Below are 17705 nucleotides of genomic sequence, written 5' to 3' on the forward strand. Positions count from 1 at the left end.
TTGGCAGCAGAGACAAAACATAACTATTAGTTTGGTGTCGAGGGTATATCCCCGTTGCCGCAGACGGAAAAGATAGTGGGTCAAGGGCATGTCACCACCACCTGCGTGTTGGCGCCTTGCGAGGTCGTAGGGGCATTGAGGTGGCGGCGGAGGAGGCAGGCCGCTTGGGAGGATTAAGTGGCGGCGTAGGTGGGGGGGGGGGGGGTAATCAAGGAGAAGCGCGGACTTAGGGTTGAGGGGCTGCACAAATCTCAAAGCAAATTCAACGGTCAAGAAGCACAAGAGGTGGGGGTGGGATAGGCAGTCCCAAACACAAATTAATACTACAATTCTTGGCCAGTACAAATAGGGCAGCCTCCACTGGACGATCGAGCGACCAATCCTCCCTGATCTAGCTGCTGCCTGCCTGGACGGCAATCGGATCGTTGTGTCTCCCCATCGGTTGTCACATCCTGATTTTCGTTTTAGGATTTATAAATTAATTAATAAATTACATTTAGAATTTCTATTAAATGTTCATTAATTTACAAGTAAAGTTAAATGTGGGAAATAAAATTTCCTAAATATAAAGCATGGTTGGATTTATTTTTTATTAAATTCTCCATAGTTAATTATATTCTCTGAAATTTTCTCGGATTTTTCGGAGCTCAATTCCTAATTTTAGTAATACAAAGAGCATTTCAGCAATTATTTAAATAATAAAATTAATCATTAAATGGTCTGATTATAATCTTTTTAAGTACTTTGAGTGTCCAATTAGTTTCAGGATTTTTATTGAAATTATTTGAGAATTAGAAATATTTTTAACAATTCAAAGATCATTTCAGTGATTAATTTAATTGAAAAAGTAATTAAAATCAACTTTTCCTTTTCGGGCCGAAACTGGAAATGTTCACCTTTATCTCTCGGCCCAATCTCCTCTCGGCCTGCAGCCCTCTCCCTCTCTTTCCCGAAGTCCATTTTGTGTCCCTCCTTCAATCGGGCCAAGCAAAAGGAAGCCCAGCCGAAGTCTGCTTTGTATCCCTCTCGCTACAGTGTTGCTCTCAACCTCCAGCCGGCCGGACAGAGGTCCTGTTCTTCCCGATACCGCCGCCCTTCTCACCAAATTCTGTCTCCTCGTTGCTCCTCCTCACAAATTAGTTGCTCCTCCTCACAAATTAGTTGCGGGAACGGATTCCCCTCGATCTCCTCCAAGAAACCCCTTGAATGCCGAATCAAATCGTGTGGAATCAACGCGGTTTTGAGTTCTTATTTTACGGCGAACCTTAACCAATCCACCGCCAAATCCTCTCTGGTCCGAGCCGATTTCCTCAACCTTTGCCTATAAATAGCAGCCCCTGGACCTCCTCTTCCGTTTCCCTCTTTTTCCCGAGCTTTTCCCTAACCCTAGCCGTCTCCCCGCAGTCGCCTTCTCTCTCCAACTCCGGCCGCCGCTCCAGCCGGCAGTAGCCGTCGCCTCCGCCATCTCCGGTCAGTGCCGCCACCTCCCTCCGCTCCGCAAGGTTGATCTCCACCCCGGCCACCGGTTTCCCTCCGCCAAATCCCGCCGGAAGGTTGCCGTCACCGTGAACCAGTGGGTTGTTGCCACGGTCTGGTCTCCAGCCGCGCCGTTCGTCGTCGTCCATCGTCGCCTTGGGTCGCCGCCGCCTCCATTGGATTCACAGAGACGAGCTCTACCCCGTCCACCCCTCCGTTGCCGCCGCTCGTCGCCGGAAAGCTGTCGCTGCCGTTGACCAGTACCTCGCCGTCGTCCCGATCTCGTCGCCGGCCATCTCCTTTGCCGCTCATCGCTGCGTAAGTGTTGGTAAGGATTGTTGCGTCCTCCTCTTCCTCCCCGTGCTATCGGTTTCCGCTGTCGTGCTGCCATTCACCGGTGTAGGTTTTTCCTTAGTGTCTTAATCCAATCTAACATAATTCATTGTCTGTCTAGCGTCGTCGTCATCTCCGTGTGTTGCCGCCAGGTCGTTGTCGCCGTCTCTCCCTCTCCGATCACTTTGGTTTGGTGAGACTTCTATCCGTGTACCCTCGGTTTAGGTTTTAATCTCTCGTTTGTGTCGTCGAGTAGTCGCTGCCGTGCCGCGCTTAGTTGTTGTATTAGCGTCGCCGCTGCGCTAGCCGTCTAGCCGCCATTGTGCCGCTCCCTGCTACAGCCGTGCTGCTGCTCGTGCGTGCCAAGTCACTGCCGTCCCGCTACGCAGCCACCGTCTGTTGTCGCTGCTGTGCCGTGTTGCAACAATGTGCCGCTTAAGCCTAGCCGCCGCTTTAGCCCGGTGCTCGGTAGTCGAGTTGTCTAGCCGTAGGTGCATCTCTAAATTCCTACAGGCCTATCGTTTGCCGTATCGGGGCTTTGCCGTGAATCGTGTCTAGCTCACTGGTTTAGTCGCAGCCGTTGTTGAGTCGTTCGCTCGTTCGTTCGAATGAGGTGTCCCCGTGCTTCGTTCGTTCGTCCGTCCTGAGTAGTCCTTTAGTTTAGAGCCGTTCGGAGCCGCTGGTTCGGTTCGCCGGTTTCAGTTGATCATTTGGGTGATCCCGTGTCACGTAGAATTAACTCGTTGAGTCGGTATCTCGTGAGGCTCGCTTGCCAGATCAGTCCAAGCCATCCGATCTTGGTCGACTTGGTCAAGATTAATCTCAGCCATCCAAAATTAATATAAATTCTGTTATCCCTTTTCAATGGCATATTAGTTCTTTTTACTATATGTCGTCTACTAAATTCGTTCCAATAATTTCCGGAGGATGCTTTTGTCTTATCTCAGTTATAAATTATTTGTAAATTGTTTAATTAATTTGGAATAGTCTTTTCTTTAATAGGTTTATTTGAATTAAATCTTGTAAAATTCATAACTAATTCATAATTCATATGAAGTCGGAATTAAGTGGTTCAAGTTTCTAAATTTATCTAAAATCATGATCTACATGTTTGTTTGCTTTTTATGTACTGTTTATTTGGTTTTTATTAGTCTTTTTCTTCGTTTTGCGTGTTAGCTTGTCGTTTCCGTCGTTGCGAAGGTTCGTGAGTGCGTTGGAAGTGATTCAGAAGATTAAGTGAAGACCGATTATTACAAGGCAAGTCACACAGATCCCAAACACAATTCTTTTGAGCATGTTGATCCTATATTTAAATTCTCTATTTATTTCAACTGTGCATTTATTTTCGAATGTCACTGGGTGGTGTGAACTTATTCCTTTGTTATGGCCAATTTGCATTGCTTACCTTATTCCTTGATACCTTGGGTTATAATTTGACTAGTTGGACTTATATAATGGTTCAATTAGATATTAGTATAATGACTTAGATATGCTTAGAAACATTAGCACACTATTGGGATGATTAATACTTTACTATCACTTATGATTATATTTAATGGTAGCTCGCAATGTTTTCCTCGGTCGTCATCGTCCCCGACGCCGCCGATCCAATAATCTTCTCGATCTCCCTTGCTGCAGACGCGCGGCGTCGTTGCGTTGTAGGATCGAGGAGGAGTAGCGGGGATGGGGCGGCCACCAACGCCAAGCACGGGGGGCCCGGGTTTCCGGTTCACGCAGGAGGAGGTGGCCGAGATGGAGTCGCTCCTGCGGCATCTCAACAACGGCATCCCGGACGGCTCCTTGATCCAGTCCCTCGCCGACAGGTTCACCGCCTCCGCCGCGCGCGCCGGCAAGGTCGGCGTCCGGTCCAAGCAGGTAATAGCCCGTGTGTCTCCTTTCCGGTGGGGAATTCGATCGCTTATGTCCTTAATTCTGACACGTCGATCCGGGCCGGGGTTGGTGGTGCGCGGGAGGTGTGGTACTGGTTCCAGAACCGGAAGTACTCGCAGCGCTCTAGGAACTCGACCAAGATGCTACCGGCGGCGTCCGGCGACCACAAGTCGGCCTTCGCGCGCTCCTCAGGTGACTTTTCAATTGCTAATAACTTGGGTGTTACTTGCGCTGTGTACATTGTGCTACTATAGTTAATTAGTATTGTAAATATTCATTCGGGCATTCACGATGTTACATGCAAAGTAACCTTCAGAAATAAAATATTATTTTTGTTCTACCTTTATGTATTAGGAGAAGAGAAAGTAAGAAATATTGCTATGGCTGACTTTAAGCTTAAGGCAAGAGCATAAGAAATAAAAAAATTAGTTCATGTCTTTAACAACATGCATGGTGCTCTTTCATCCATGTTAAATAGAGTTTTTTTTCATGAGTGAGTCCCAGTTTAAGATCAAGAAAAGACCATAACATAAGGCTGTAGGTTCTATCTTATTTCTCTAGTGACCTTAAATATTGAGGTTGCCCTTCGCATACTTAGCACTGTTTAGGGGTTTAGAGCGATGAAAAATGCCTTTGCCGTATGTAAGATTAATTTGTGCAATGATTCATGGTGCGTACGACCCTTAGCATAGAAAGGGGTTGGTTCTGGACTTCTGGTTGTGGGTGTTACCATGATATTATATAGTAGTACGTGTTTTGCTTGGCCGTGCAAGGTTTCTTCTGCATCTGTGTTGGGCTTTGCAAGCTGTGTTGTTACGCTAAAGCTTGATCTGCCACACCTTTTTTTTCAATCTCGAATATCAGAAGTCAGTAATGCATCTTAATATAACTACTTATTTAAATAAGATTCAACATCTTTCCCGTGATTTGTTTTTTCTTAGTTTTTGTGTCTCCTTCCGGAGTTTGTTCTTATGATTTTAAAGCGCTAGTTTCTATTTGCCTGGAGATCTTTCCTAAAAATAAAATCCCTGGAGATGCAAGGTTAGAAATTTCCTATGAATTATTTCCCTGTATCGGTTTTCCCCTCTCTGTTGCCTCCTCCAATCTTCAGCATTCTTCTTTATCCTGTGATTGTTTATTTTGAAGTTCAAAAATCAGTAAAGAATTCTTTGGAGGGTGGCCAGCTCGAGTTTGAGGCAAAGTCCGTTAGAGATGGTGCATGGTACGTACATATATCCCCTTGTTCAAAAAAATGATTGGTATTTTACATTGGTTCGTGTAATTTTGCTGACAGTACCGTACACATAATTATCAAACCTGTGAAAGGGCACATAGCATAGCATAGTGGTTGCAGTGACATGAGTAGCACCCCAACGTTCTGAGTTCAAATCTCCATAGGAGCGAATTTCAGATTGGTTTATTTGAGAGCTAAGTTCCCTATCTAGTAGGCTAAGAGCATCACCAAGAGCTTCCTTATTCTATTCCCTATCCTTAAATTTAGAAAATTTTAGTCAAAAATTACATCCAACAGATTTCCTAACCTATCTCCCAATAATCCAGGTTCCCAAGTTTGGATATCTTGTTACCCACATTCAGGGAGCGATTTTTTCTTCCCAATCGCCGTCTTCGCTATCTCGCGCGCGCAGGGGAAAAATATTCCCGCGCTCCTTTTCTCGCTCTTGGTCTTCCTCGCAGGCGTTAGCGACATGGTAGGGGAAGGAGAAGCTGGCGGAGAGGGGAATCAGGGGAGATCAACAACCAATAGGCGGCTCTGACAGATCGAGATGGGGGAGATCAGCGATCAAGAGAGATAGGAGATCGGCTTCTGGCGCGCGTACGGGAGGAGAGAAAAAACTGATTTTTTTTTTGTTGCTGTTGGTTAAAGGGATGGCCCACTTTTAATTATAGGAAATCAATTTTAGGCTATCTCTTCGAAAGAATAGTTTTCTCACTTCCTATATTCAGTTTAGGATATCCAAAAACCATAGGTTTGGGAATGAAATATTAGGATACTCTTGGTGATGCTCTTAAGTTCCTAATTTAAGAGGCTGCATATATCCAACTGGATGTAGAAGTCGGGTAAAAAAATACTCTTCTCTAGAAAAAACATAATTATCAAAACCGAGTCAGAATGGCGGTCTGACTGCAGTTTACTGGACATAAGGTTCTGATTGGGCCAAGCCAATCTAATCACTCTATAAGTTTAGCACTTATAGCACTACTAAGGAATTGATTTTTTTTTTTCACAAGATCCCCTCCAATCTCCAAGCGAGCCATAATTATATTCACGTGCACAAATATTTGAATGCGGTTCGGTTAAGGCCCACCTACGAAAATGAATTTTTCATACGCGTGTTAAGAGGCTGCTTGCGGAATTCCTTCTTCTCAGGTGGTGTGCAACGGCCGGCCTCATTCGTTCGTTTTTTTTCCAAACCATGCGCCTGCACTTCCCACATCTACTTTTCAGTCGCACTCCTCTCTCTCATATCCTCCACTTGCCACTCATCTCTCCCACGCTTCCCTCATTTCCCCATCCTCCTCTCTCTCCCACGCTCTCTCTATGCGGTGGTGTGGTGACGGCGACAGCCTCGGGTAGCGAAAGCGACCGTGGCATGGGAAGCCTCGGGAGCACCAGATTTGCATCCAGTGGGTTTGGGAGCAGTGGATGCGCCCTCGTGCAAGCGGAGATGACGGGAGGGCCGCATGGTGACCATAGCACTGGGAGCGAAGACCACGACCAGGGCAGAGGTGTGCAGGCTTGGAGCGGCGGATCTAACGCCGCATGGCTCAGGAAGAGCGGATATGTTGCCGGTGGGCTCGGGAGAGGTGCATCCACCGCCGACAGTCTCAGGAAGAGCAGATCCGCTGCCGGCAGGCTCAGGAATAGCGGATCCGCCCTCGCACACAAAAAATCGAGCCTTTGCAATTGGTCTCCTTGGACGTCTGTCTGCGAAAATGGTTTTTCACATGTGGTTGTGACATGTAGACACCTGGCACCCACCTGCCTACGAAAATGTTTTTGGCCGTATGCGAAGATCATTTCTATGCTAATGTGGTCACTGGTATGATCTCCGACTCACTAAGCTTAGTTCTATGCTAGTCGCAATGAGAAATGTATGTTTGTTGTCGTCAAAAGTTATTATTATTATTATTATTATTATTATTATTATTATTATTATTATTATTATTATTATTATTATATACCTAGAATCAAAAAGTAACGAAAACATGTTTAAATTCAGTTCAAACTTGTTTTGAACTAATTAGTAAAGTAGTTAATGTTAATTCGTAAACATTTAAAAAAAATTCAAACTCATTTAAATTGGTTATATACTCAATTTCAATCTTGATGCCCGAGCACAATGGTGCCACAGTTAATTTTCCCAACCATTTAGCGCATGCATCTCTTATTTCTTAAATCCTTTTTTCTTTAACCACGGAAGAGCTTTTATGCACTATGTTATTGAAGGTGTTATATACGTTTTACTCCCTCTGTTTTTTAATATATGACATCATTGACTTTAGATGTAATATTTGACTTTTCGTCTTATCAAAATAATTTATATAAATAAAATTTAATTTGCTTGACTTGTTTTATCATCAAACACACTCTAACATTTTTTTACACATTTACACTAAATTTTTGAAAAAGACGAATAGTCAAACCTTATACGAAAAGTCATATGATATATATAAAACAACTGAGGTTAGTATGTCCCTATTTTGAAAGCCTTGCACTTTCACGTGCCTAACAAAGATTTTACATATTGCAGGTATGATGTTGCTGCCTTCCTTTCCCATAGATTGTCCCAGTCTGGTGAACTGGTAAGAAACATAAATTTTTCGTTATATATGGTTAATGTTGCAAAACTCGTCTTTTGCTTTCTTAATGAAAGCAATTTTCTGCTTTCAACCTAGATGATTCCATTTTATCGTTTGTCAAAGTACGATTTGCGAGCTTACTTTATTTCCCTATAAATGTACCAGGGTGTTAATATAACTTTGTGAACATTGTGTATCTGCTAGACCAGGCCTTACATAAAAAAAATACACTAGAGTTGAATAAATTTGTTTTTTCTTCTCAACATATGCCAATATACAAAAGGAAATTTGTAGATAATTAAAGATTTTTTATTTTTTTCCATATAGTTGCGTGTTGGTCTAGTACTAGCAGAATTTCTGTAAAATCGTGTATGTGTGTACTATAGAATATCATCAGTACCGGCACTACCATTGGGATGATTGGGGCGCTGGTGAGGAGGGCTCATTAGCTGGTTGATGAGCCGGTTTCCCAACTGGCACTCCTGAGCCAAAAATAAAAAGAATAGGCTGGTAATATAAACATTAATGCAACCAAATCCAATGCACATTTGCCACCAAATCCCCATCCATATTTGCAGATTAAGAACGTGAATTCCACATCCAGAGGTCAAAGATGAGAACAACCACATCACAAATCAACAGCAGGCTATTGACATTGATTGATTCAATTATTCATCAACATCATCAATAACTGCAAAACCACATCACAGACCAAATCCAACTGCCATATTAGAAGTACAACAGAACAACAACACAACTAAATGGAGTCACTGCCAACGCCATCGTTGATCTCCCTCGCAGCCGTTGTCACCCTCAAACTGCACATGCCATCCGACCATTAAGGAGAGGGGGAGGCCGACACCACTCATTGGACCATGTGGTTGTCGCCCCTGTCCTTAAGGCGGCTGGATCTTGTGGCCTAGCCATCGGGAAGAAACAGGTGACTGCGATGGTGGCGTAGAATAGTGGAGAGCTAGTGACTAAGAAAAGGGGAGGCGCGGGCGATGGGGTGGAGGGGGGGGGGACAGGGGAGGACGCTGGTGGTGCAAAAGGTGGACTAGCACTGATGTCCTCGTATCAGTACAGGTATAAAAAACCAGGACTAATACGTATTGGATACATCAGTGTAATTTTATTTTAATGACCAATACTGATGACCTTATTAGTGTTAGGTGTTTTTTTATGGTGCACAAAGGTTGAGATGGTGGGAAAACCCCTATCAGTGCCGGGTTTTAACTAACCGGCATTGATGGGGCGGCAGTGATTACATGTTTTGTAGTAGTAGTATCATATATCTGTGTTACTTAGCTTTGTTAAAGGCATGTATAGTAAAATAATTTCTAATAGAACAATTATTTGTATTTTAGGAAGTATGGGTTCGATTTTCTGGATTTGGAGCTAGGGACGACGAATGGATTGATGTCCGTACATGTGTGCGGCAACGTTCTCATCCATGTGTGTCAACCGAATGTGCCGCTGTTCTTCCTGGGGACCAAATTCTTTGCTTCCAGGTCTGGCCATGTTTTACTTTTATCAGAATTGAAGTCTAGTTGTATCCATTCAGAATTTTGACTTGAAGTTAGAAAATGATGGAAGGGTGTTTTCTGTTTGCTCTACTCTAAGACGATATTTTATTTTTACATTAATTCTTTTGCCAAAATAAAGGATGTCTATTCGTATAATATATTTCTGTAAAAACAGAAGGGGCATAAGCTAGGGGAACATATCCTATGCCCACAAGGCTTCTCGTGTACACACTGTGCACACTAACTAAAAAAATTCACCAAAAAATATACATGTGCTTTCAGTAGTATTACATTTACATGTAAAGTCTCATCTTTAAATTCATATCCCTAAGTGGAGAGATATAGGCATAATTTTTTCATAACTTTGATAAATGTGAAATAAAATGTTGTTCCAAAAATACAGATGGGCGTTAAATATTCTTAGTAGGTGAATCATATCATTGGTTTGATCTTTGTTTTCTCTCAATTTTTCTTTTAAAGTACTATTACTTACACAAATTGTTGGCTCACACCAATAATTACATCTACCCTAAATTTACCAGGAAGGCAAACATCAGGCTCTGTATTTTGATGCTCATGTCCTTGATGCTCAAAAGCGTAGGCATGATGCAAGAGGTTGTCGTTGCAGATTTCTTGTTTGCTATGATCATGATGACTCTGAGGTATGTCATTCACTCCGCCCATTAAATTTGATGTGACCATTGTAGTAATGCATGCACTAAGCATCATGTTTTAATTAAATTATGTACTTCCATATAAATAAGCGCTGTAGTTCTTGAAGCATGGTTGTAGTTTGAACTCGCATAAGCTATTTCATGTTTGTTCAACCAACAAGTTCAAGGAGCTTATATATATGCATGTAGCAATTCATCATTCCATAACAACGTATATGAATATTTTTTTCTATGTTTGTAAAGTTGTTATGGAATTTATACCGATGAGAATGTTTACAGTACGATTTATTGGTAGTATAAAGAAGGGAAGTTTAGGAGTTTGCCACAAAAGTAAAAAAATATGATATTTTAGTAATCTTATGCTTTAGTATTGAGTCATCCAGTTGTGGTAATTGGTGGAGGGACATGTGGATTCACGGTAGCTGGCAGTGGCAGCGCCTCGCCATTGTCATTGTGAAGGATGACAATGAATAGGAAATTGGATCTAGTAGGAAAAACACCTACCATTTCCTTGTAGGCCATGAATTTACACAATTGCCCCAATCCAATAGTATAGAAAGAAAATAAATTTTATCCAATTCACACAATTGCCTCAATCAAGTAGTATAGAAAGAGTACATATAAACCCTTGGATCACCTATATTGTCAATACAAACTAACAGTAGGTTGGACTCTAAAAGTTCCCATTTTACTATATATGTTCATATATTAGTTTGTGTATGTTTAACCCATAATAGCTAATTGGTCATGCGCTGCAGCAAATTCCTGAGAACATAGCAAAATCAAGTTTTTGTTGAAAATATGTGTATTTAGTTGGTTCAAACAAGACTTTTTATATTAAAAACAAACAAAATGCCATGTTTAGAAAATTAAGGAGCTGCAGTCCACGGAAGACGGACTAGTAGATTGACTTACCCAAATCCTAATATCATGGCCTATGATGGTGGTAGTGGTGCCGGTAGAACCACGACCACCGCTACTCTCTTTTAGTTCAGTAGTATACATTATCGCTATATAGGTTAGTGTCATTGTTTATATTCCTGTTCCATAAGCAATTTCATTTCTTCTCTAGTAACATGTGCTAAAACACTACTTTATTGGGAGTGTAAAACAATACTTTTCTGCTATATTATCCAGCTGCTAGTTGTATAACTGAAACATTATGATTTGTTACTACATGTATCTCCATTTATTAGTATTTATGCTTTGTTTAAAATGGCAGGAAATTGTTCCACTGAGGAAGATGTGTCGTCGGCCAGAAACTGACTACAGACTTGAGATTCTACATGCTGCTGGAGCAGCAAATGCTGCTAAAGAGGCTGTGGTTGATTCGGTGATTGCTTAGTCACTTCGATCGAAAGGGTAATATAGTTGTCAGGAATTTCCACTCCAAACATAGTGGTTGCTTAATTAGGACCCAATGTGATTGTTGTATCATTGACTTGATTTCTATTGCACAAATTAGGTATGGCACACAAATTTTAGTTTACATATTATGCCAAAAAGTGTTGAAGTGGCTATGGATCGGGTGCCCGATCCGGAGCCAAAAAATCGGGGCCCATACCAGCCATCTAGCGCGCGCAACTTGCCTCGACCATCCAATTTGCTAACACATCATTATTGCACTGGAATGCCTCTCGAAGTGCGCTGAAACCGGTGTCACCATGCGGGAGGGGAGCCCCAGCAACCGCCGCCGAGCGACAGCATCCTAGCCCAACCTCTACATAGCTCTGCATGTCATCGTGCTGCATTATCGGTTCCTTGGAATGTCACACCTGCTTCGCCGAATCGATGCACAATTGTCAATTCACCGGTGACAAATGTTTCAATTGAACCATGGCTAGGGGCGAGTTCATCAGGTGCAAATCATGCCGCATTCTTTGCTCCCCTCCGGTGCCCAGGTGTGTCATAATTAGAGTTAAGCTGGTGTTGACGGAAAACATGGCGGCCTGGGAGATTTGCTTCACTCCAGTGCAAGTCTAAGGCTTGCCTCGAGTGTCAAGAGCTTGGTAGCTGGTTTGATCCTACACCAGCAAGGAAAAGCATAAACTGTAATTAGATGAACTATAGCCGATCGGCCAATAGAGCTGATGATTAGACCAAATCGGCCGTGGCTTTATGATGAACAAGTAAAACAAAACCCTAAAATATGTCCTATTGGCTGTAATATTGTCTATTTTGTTTTTATTGGTTACTTTAAGACAATATAATAGAAATAGCTGATAGATCAGTATTTAGAGCAAAGATTGATAATGTATTGGCTATTACTCCAATACAAGATTATATAAACAAGTCAATCTATATAAGTATATCAAATAGCAATCGATCACCAAATATAGAGTTATCAAATAGCAATTGATCACCAAATATAGAGTTTAATCGAGATCAATCTAACTTGATGTATTTATATAAAGTAATCAATCTATATAAGTGGCAAATATACATTAGTTATATTATGAAGCATGCACTATTATGTATGTTGGGTAAGATCCGCTGAAACTCCGATGCTATCCTTCATTATGATTAATTCCAGGTTTGTTTTTAGAGTTCTAGACAAGACTAAGGTTGATGCAACTCAGAGTTTGTAGAGAAACCAAAAGTCTAAACAATCAAGGAATTAACCACTTTTCGGGATGGTAGATACCTTTGGTAATCTAATCTAGTAAGATGAACTGGCCGATATGACTAAATCGAGATACTAACTAAAATATATGATAATGATGAACACAATAAAGAGACTAATACATCTAAAACAATATCTCTTGTCATCGATACAAGTTACCTCTTGTCGACAGATCGCAGCTGACGCCCCGACTTGAAGCAAGAACTCGTCGAAAAGTAAAAGAAAAAAAAAGGTGGCGATCCATTGAATGTTGTATTGATTGTATTGTCGTCCCTTATTACAATGATCTGGGGTTTATATTTATACCCGAAATACAAAACTTGCCCATTATGAACACAACTCAAACTTTCCTAAAGATAAAATAGCAAACAAGTCCACATGGCGGACTCTTACGATATCTCTAATTCAAACCAACATTAATATCCTAATTAATAGGTACAATTGTCTTAAATGAGATTTATCTTTATGCGGCAATGACGATTATCTCAATCGAGGCCCAAACCAAGCCCAAGTCGAGTTGTATTGGCTACTTGCCATATCAGCTCAATCAAACTCCGACTCTGTTTCTAGCCAATACACTCCCTAGCCGATACTTTTATTCCTCTCTTGATTTGTTTTGATTTGATGAAAAATTTCTATGAAAATGAACATATTCATTGCCCCCACCAACTATAGCAAAAACTCAACTGGGTATTAGCCTCGGTCCATTAACTTCGTCTTTAACTCAAAAGCATTGCACTTCTAAAAAGGGAAAAAATAACAAGGCTGAGAACAACCACCGTACTCAGCAAGCCACACTAACATTGCAATCGTGCAAGGGGAGACAAGGGTGGTTTGCGATTGTTTGCATAAAGGTGGTTGTAAACTTTTAAAGTTGAAAACGGTAAAACTGTTGATTAATTAAGGCAAGATTAAATATCTACCGAACAACGCTATAACACGTTGAATAGGCTCGACCAAACCACTTGAGCTAAACCAGTTCATTAAGCCAAGTTAATTAATAGAGTGGTACTAATCATGGTGAATCCGGTCGATCGCTCATAACCGCGGGCACAACTTTTCGAATAGTTTTACTTTGTCTAGAGGTGTGCAACTGTACCCACAAGACATGATTCCACACATGTTGTCATGCTCCAAAGTAGCACCATGGTACTGCAAAGGGGGAAATTGTGACAAGACCCTTCGCATAACCCTTAGTAACCAAGCAGAACCACACTGCAGGTTTTGCCCTTACCCTTAAAGTCGGGGTAGGCAACCCCCTCTTATGCCACGGTGAATCTGGAAGCCGATCAACGGGTAAACCCCAGCCGACCCAACTCCATCATGCCCACCCTCGCCAGGGAATGTTGGAAAGGGAAGAGCTATACTACAAGTCCATCAATTGCCTATTTTTGCTTGTGGTAGCACTGCTAGTCTTCTATGGTTTCCCGCGATTTAGTCCTTAATTGCCATGGGTGTGGACTATTGACGGTCGTTATAGACCAATTTTGACCATCAATATAATCAAAATAACGGAGAACTAGTTATGCTTTCAATGCATATTTTGTTTTTAGAATAATCTATTTCCACTTGTACTTGGATTCTATTTGATTGCAGAGATTGCTACATAAAAAGGAGAATCGGTGGCAAACAAATTAACAATCAATCGTAAGCCGTCGAGAGGTAGACTTGTGGATAGATGGGCCTACAAATACAATAAAATAAATCAAAAGACCCAAAGCACCACGTCATAGGACTGAGGAATCAATGGGGAGGAGGCCTGCCAAGTTTTGGGCTGGTTGGGCCAGGCCAGGGTTCGGCTAAACTAACATCGCGGCCGTTGATCCTGGGGTTTGGCGTGGACATCCAGGATGCACTCCCAATGACGGTTGGAGGGAGTTTCCGACCTTTCCAACCGTCATAACCGTCATATATCAGCTATAAAAGGAGTTCACCTCACTCTCTCCCTCATACACTCCAAGGAAGAAGATCAAGCTCTCTCTCAAGTTTAGATTAGTGTTCTAGTGCTAGTTGATTAGAATTAGAATAGTTTTCTTAGTCCTCGAGTCTTCAGAAGATTTCGAGTATGGCTCAAGTACCTCTTCTCTCTTTTGTAAGACTTATAGGATTAATGAAATATTCTTATTTATTCAGCTTCGGTATTTTATTTCATTCATATTATCCGAGTAACAACTTTCTTTTATAGTTATCTCGATATAATTGTGTAGCTAGCTTGCCAGAGATATGCATTGGTGTGGGTTTAATGTTCATGTGAGTGATTGCTCTATGTCATCTATGGGGATGTAGAGTAGTATTTAATAATGTAAGCGTGGTGCTTAGATTATTAAATATCATTATTTGGGGTTACTAGCAAAATGCCCATGCTTCGCAACGGGTGAAGACAAATATAACTTTACGTACCTTTGTCTCGTCATTCATCGCTTCGAATAAAACACACCAGTGAGGTTGAAGAATAAAGGCACCTTTGTTCCATCATTCGTAAGGTTGAAGAATAAGCTCGTGAGATCTCGATTCCCAATGCTAATATTACAAATAAGTTTATGTGAAAATAGTAATAAACTCAAGGTTAGGCATAAAAAAACAATTGAATGAATGAACTTTCATAATATTAACAGAATGAAAGGATTAAAATGAAGGTTGGCGATGAATCCGAGATATTTTACAATATGCTCCCCATCGATAGAATATGTTCGGTGATGACGGAGGCGCTACCTAGCATCTCTCATCGCACTTGCGAGGGACAGTGGCGGTGCTCCCTGAGCCGACTGGGCCCCTGAGCATGATGGAGGTCCTCTCGTAGTGTGGGACATCAATGCTCCCTCGGCCCTTCTCAGCCCTCCATAGGTGGCAAGGGCGGCGGTGCTCCTCTATCCTCTCTAGACAGGAACGACGATGGCAGCAGCCTCCATAGGCGACGAGGGCCGCAGCACTCCCCCCTCCTCACCTATATGGTGATGGAAGGTATATGGTGGTTTGCTAAGATGCCAGTGTACTGTGCTTTCTTGTGTTTGTTGAGCTAGTTGAATTTTTGGTATTCTTTCTGAAGTTGTCATCTCCCGCTATGGCGAAAAGCCTATATGGCTTGATTCTGTTTGCAGCTTCATAACTTCTCGCTGCTGATTTTTTGTCATGTTCCTCAAATTTTGAAGGCTTTGGGTCGGGAACTGTGTGGACTTGTTTGCTTTCCTCAAACTTTGAAGCTTTTGGGTCAGCCACAAACGGATTGGATGCAATATCAAACATATTTCACTTTCCATGGGAACCTTGGGGACTTTCCGCGATCTGGAGTTCTAGACGTGGCGCGGGAAATAAAGGAATCAGACAAAGATGTGTGTGGAGCAAAAGCTAGATGCCGGACGAAAAAAATATTTTTTCTTATAGAAATAATACTTTTTAATAGAGAATCACAAAAATAGAGGTTGACGAACAAAAAATGTAAGTATAACACCCTATCGAACAACCAAAGTTCGACAAGGGTACATATTGAACAACCGCAATTCGACAGGTTACCTGTTAAACTATGGATGTTTGATAGGGATAAAAAATAAAAGAGAAAAAAAATCAATGTATGCTACTGTGTGCCACTGTAGCATGCGGGACCTATTGAACATCCCCAGTTTGATAGGCCACCCTGCCCGTGCCATGCTTTTCCATATACTTTTTATTTTTTTAAGTAGACCAACAACACTGTTGAACAACCGTAGTTCAACAGGCACTAACTTGCGATTTTAACTCAACTTCTATTTTTATAATTTTTTTTATTATTCCTAATAAAGTTCTAAAACAAATTCCTGGGACTCTTGCATATTTTTTAAGCTAGATGACACACGAAAAGAGTAGATCCCAAAACCCTTACGTATTTTTTTAGTGGTATATAGATCTGCATATACACATATATGACCTTACCTTCATGTCTAACCGGGAAGGAATCCTTAAAAAAAGAAAAATAAAAGAAAAAGGGGAACTGTTTTCTCCTCCAATCCTGTCGATGTATCCGCCACGTGCGCGGATCCAGGTTGAAGAAAGCGACCGGTCAACTCTATCCTCATCCTCAGCCGCCGCTCACACTCACCCGGATCTTCCCCAAACCAACCTTGGCAACCCCACATCGAGCATGTGAGCAGCCGCCGGCACACTCTGCCTCCTCCTCCTCGTTCTCCTCCCGCTCACATCCTTTACCTCTAGCCTCCCCTTCCTCTCTACTCAAGTTTCTCACGAGCACAGCAAAGGCCCACGACAGAGGGCAGCCAGGCTAGCAATGCAAAGCTGGCGACGGGCGGAGGCCGGCGACCACCCCATCTTCTCTTGATATGGTCAGCGGTGGAGGAGGAGGGCGCATCCAGCAGAGTCACCGCGACATCAAGTGATCCCCAGCTGCCATCGATCCAGCGCCAGGCTTGAAGAAGGAGGTCAAGGTGCAGTTGGAAATCTCATATCCAGTTTTTGATTGTTTCGTGTTGCAGCGCGATCGACCCTCTGCTGATTTATTATGGTGTATTGGAGTTCTCTTGTAGATTTCTCTTGTGATGATTTTATTTGGTTGGATTAGAGTCTGATTCTTTTAGTTTCTTGTTCCAGTTGGAATTAGAATTTTGGTTGGATTAGAGTCCGATTCTTTTAGTTTCTTTTTTTTCAGATGAAAATTTGAAATTTGGATATGGTATTTTCGCATCTATCCTTCTTCTAATTTTTCATTGGGTGGAATAGAGTCTAATTCCTTTCAGTTTCGTGTTTAACTTGGGAAATTTAGAATTGGAAACTACCTAGATACGGGCTACATGCGTGAGGGTGAGATGATGCACCGTGACGGATAGAGTTGTATTGTGATGATCGGAAAATTACACGCCAACGGACAAAATCAGACATTGACGATTGGAAGAATCGCACGGATGAAACGGATTGATGGACGAGAAAATAGGTGACGATTGGAAAAATACCAATCTTTTAATTAGTTAAGATATGCTGCGGGACAATAGATGTAGGCCGCTGATGCTGACAGCTCAATAAAGGTATTCCTCCATGATAGTATATAGTCCAAAGACACTTTCCTACTTTCCTAGTATGGGTACTCCTTCATATTCATTTCTGGTTGGATGGCCATGATAGATTGTTGTAAGGAACTCGACAATCAGGGGTGGTCTCTAAACACCAGGAGGGCAAAGTTAGAGGGTATTGGCTACATGATTGTATACTAGTAAGTGTAAACTAAGGATACCTGTATACTAGATGTATAGGAATGATTTTTTCTCTTATTCTTTCTCCGCTTAGCCTAGATTTTATTTAGTGAATAACTTGATCCTTCTTTCTTCGTGTCACATACCCTTTAAAATGAATTAACCCCTGCATACACTTTGATGTATA

At 41.9% G+C, this 17705-nt stretch overlaps 1 protein-coding gene across 8 annotated transcripts; it reads left to right on the forward strand.

Annotated features, from left to right (window-relative positions):
* The first annotated feature begins 1038 nt into the window (after positions 1-1038).
* On the forward strand, positions 1039-11856 carry LOC127777583 (protein SAWADEE HOMEODOMAIN HOMOLOG 2-like). 8 transcript variants are annotated; one of them, XM_052304185.1, is made up of 10 exons: positions 1039-1804; positions 1931-2002; positions 2986-3066; positions 3448-3684; positions 3783-3891; positions 4846-4921; positions 7473-7524; positions 8889-9032; positions 9590-9709; positions 10944-11856. In XM_052304185.1, the coding sequence occupies exons 4-10, from the start codon at positions 3493-3495 to the stop codon at positions 11064-11066; spliced, it is 816 nt and encodes a 271-aa protein (XP_052160145.1). In that variant the 5' UTR covers positions 1039-1804; positions 1931-2002; positions 2986-3066; positions 3448-3492; the 3' UTR covers positions 11067-11856. The 8 variants fall into 8 exon arrangements, with proteins under 8 accessions (XP_052160145.1, XP_052160146.1, XP_052160148.1 ...); XM_052304186.1 differs by having other exon boundaries at positions 1039-1794; XM_052304188.1 differs by lacking the exon at positions 1931-2002 and having other exon boundaries at positions 1039-1294; positions 1405-1804.
* Positions 11857-17705: the final 5849 nt, after the last annotated feature.

This window comes from Oryza glaberrima, chromosome 6 (assembly GCF_000147395.1).
Source record: "Oryza glaberrima chromosome 6, OglaRS2, whole genome shotgun sequence".
Taxonomy (NCBI): Eukaryota; Viridiplantae; Streptophyta; class Magnoliopsida; order Poales; family Poaceae; genus Oryza; species Oryza glaberrima.

What these genes read in the sequence shown, in the direction of transcription:
- LOC127777583 (XM_052304185.1), top strand. Translation starts at nt 3,493, where the DNA reads ATGGGGCGGCCACCAACGCCAAGCACGGGGGGCCCGGGTTTCCGGTTC. An exon ending in TCCGTTAGAGATGGTGCATG is followed by an intron (nt 4,922 to 7,472) that starts GTACGTACATAT and finishes TACATATTGCAG; the next exon opens with GTATGATGTTGCTGCCTTCC. An exon ending in ACCAAATTCTTTGCTTCCAG is followed by an intron (nt 9,033 to 9,589) that starts GTCTGGCCATGT and finishes TAAATTTACCAG; the next exon opens with GAAGGCAAACATCAGGCTCT.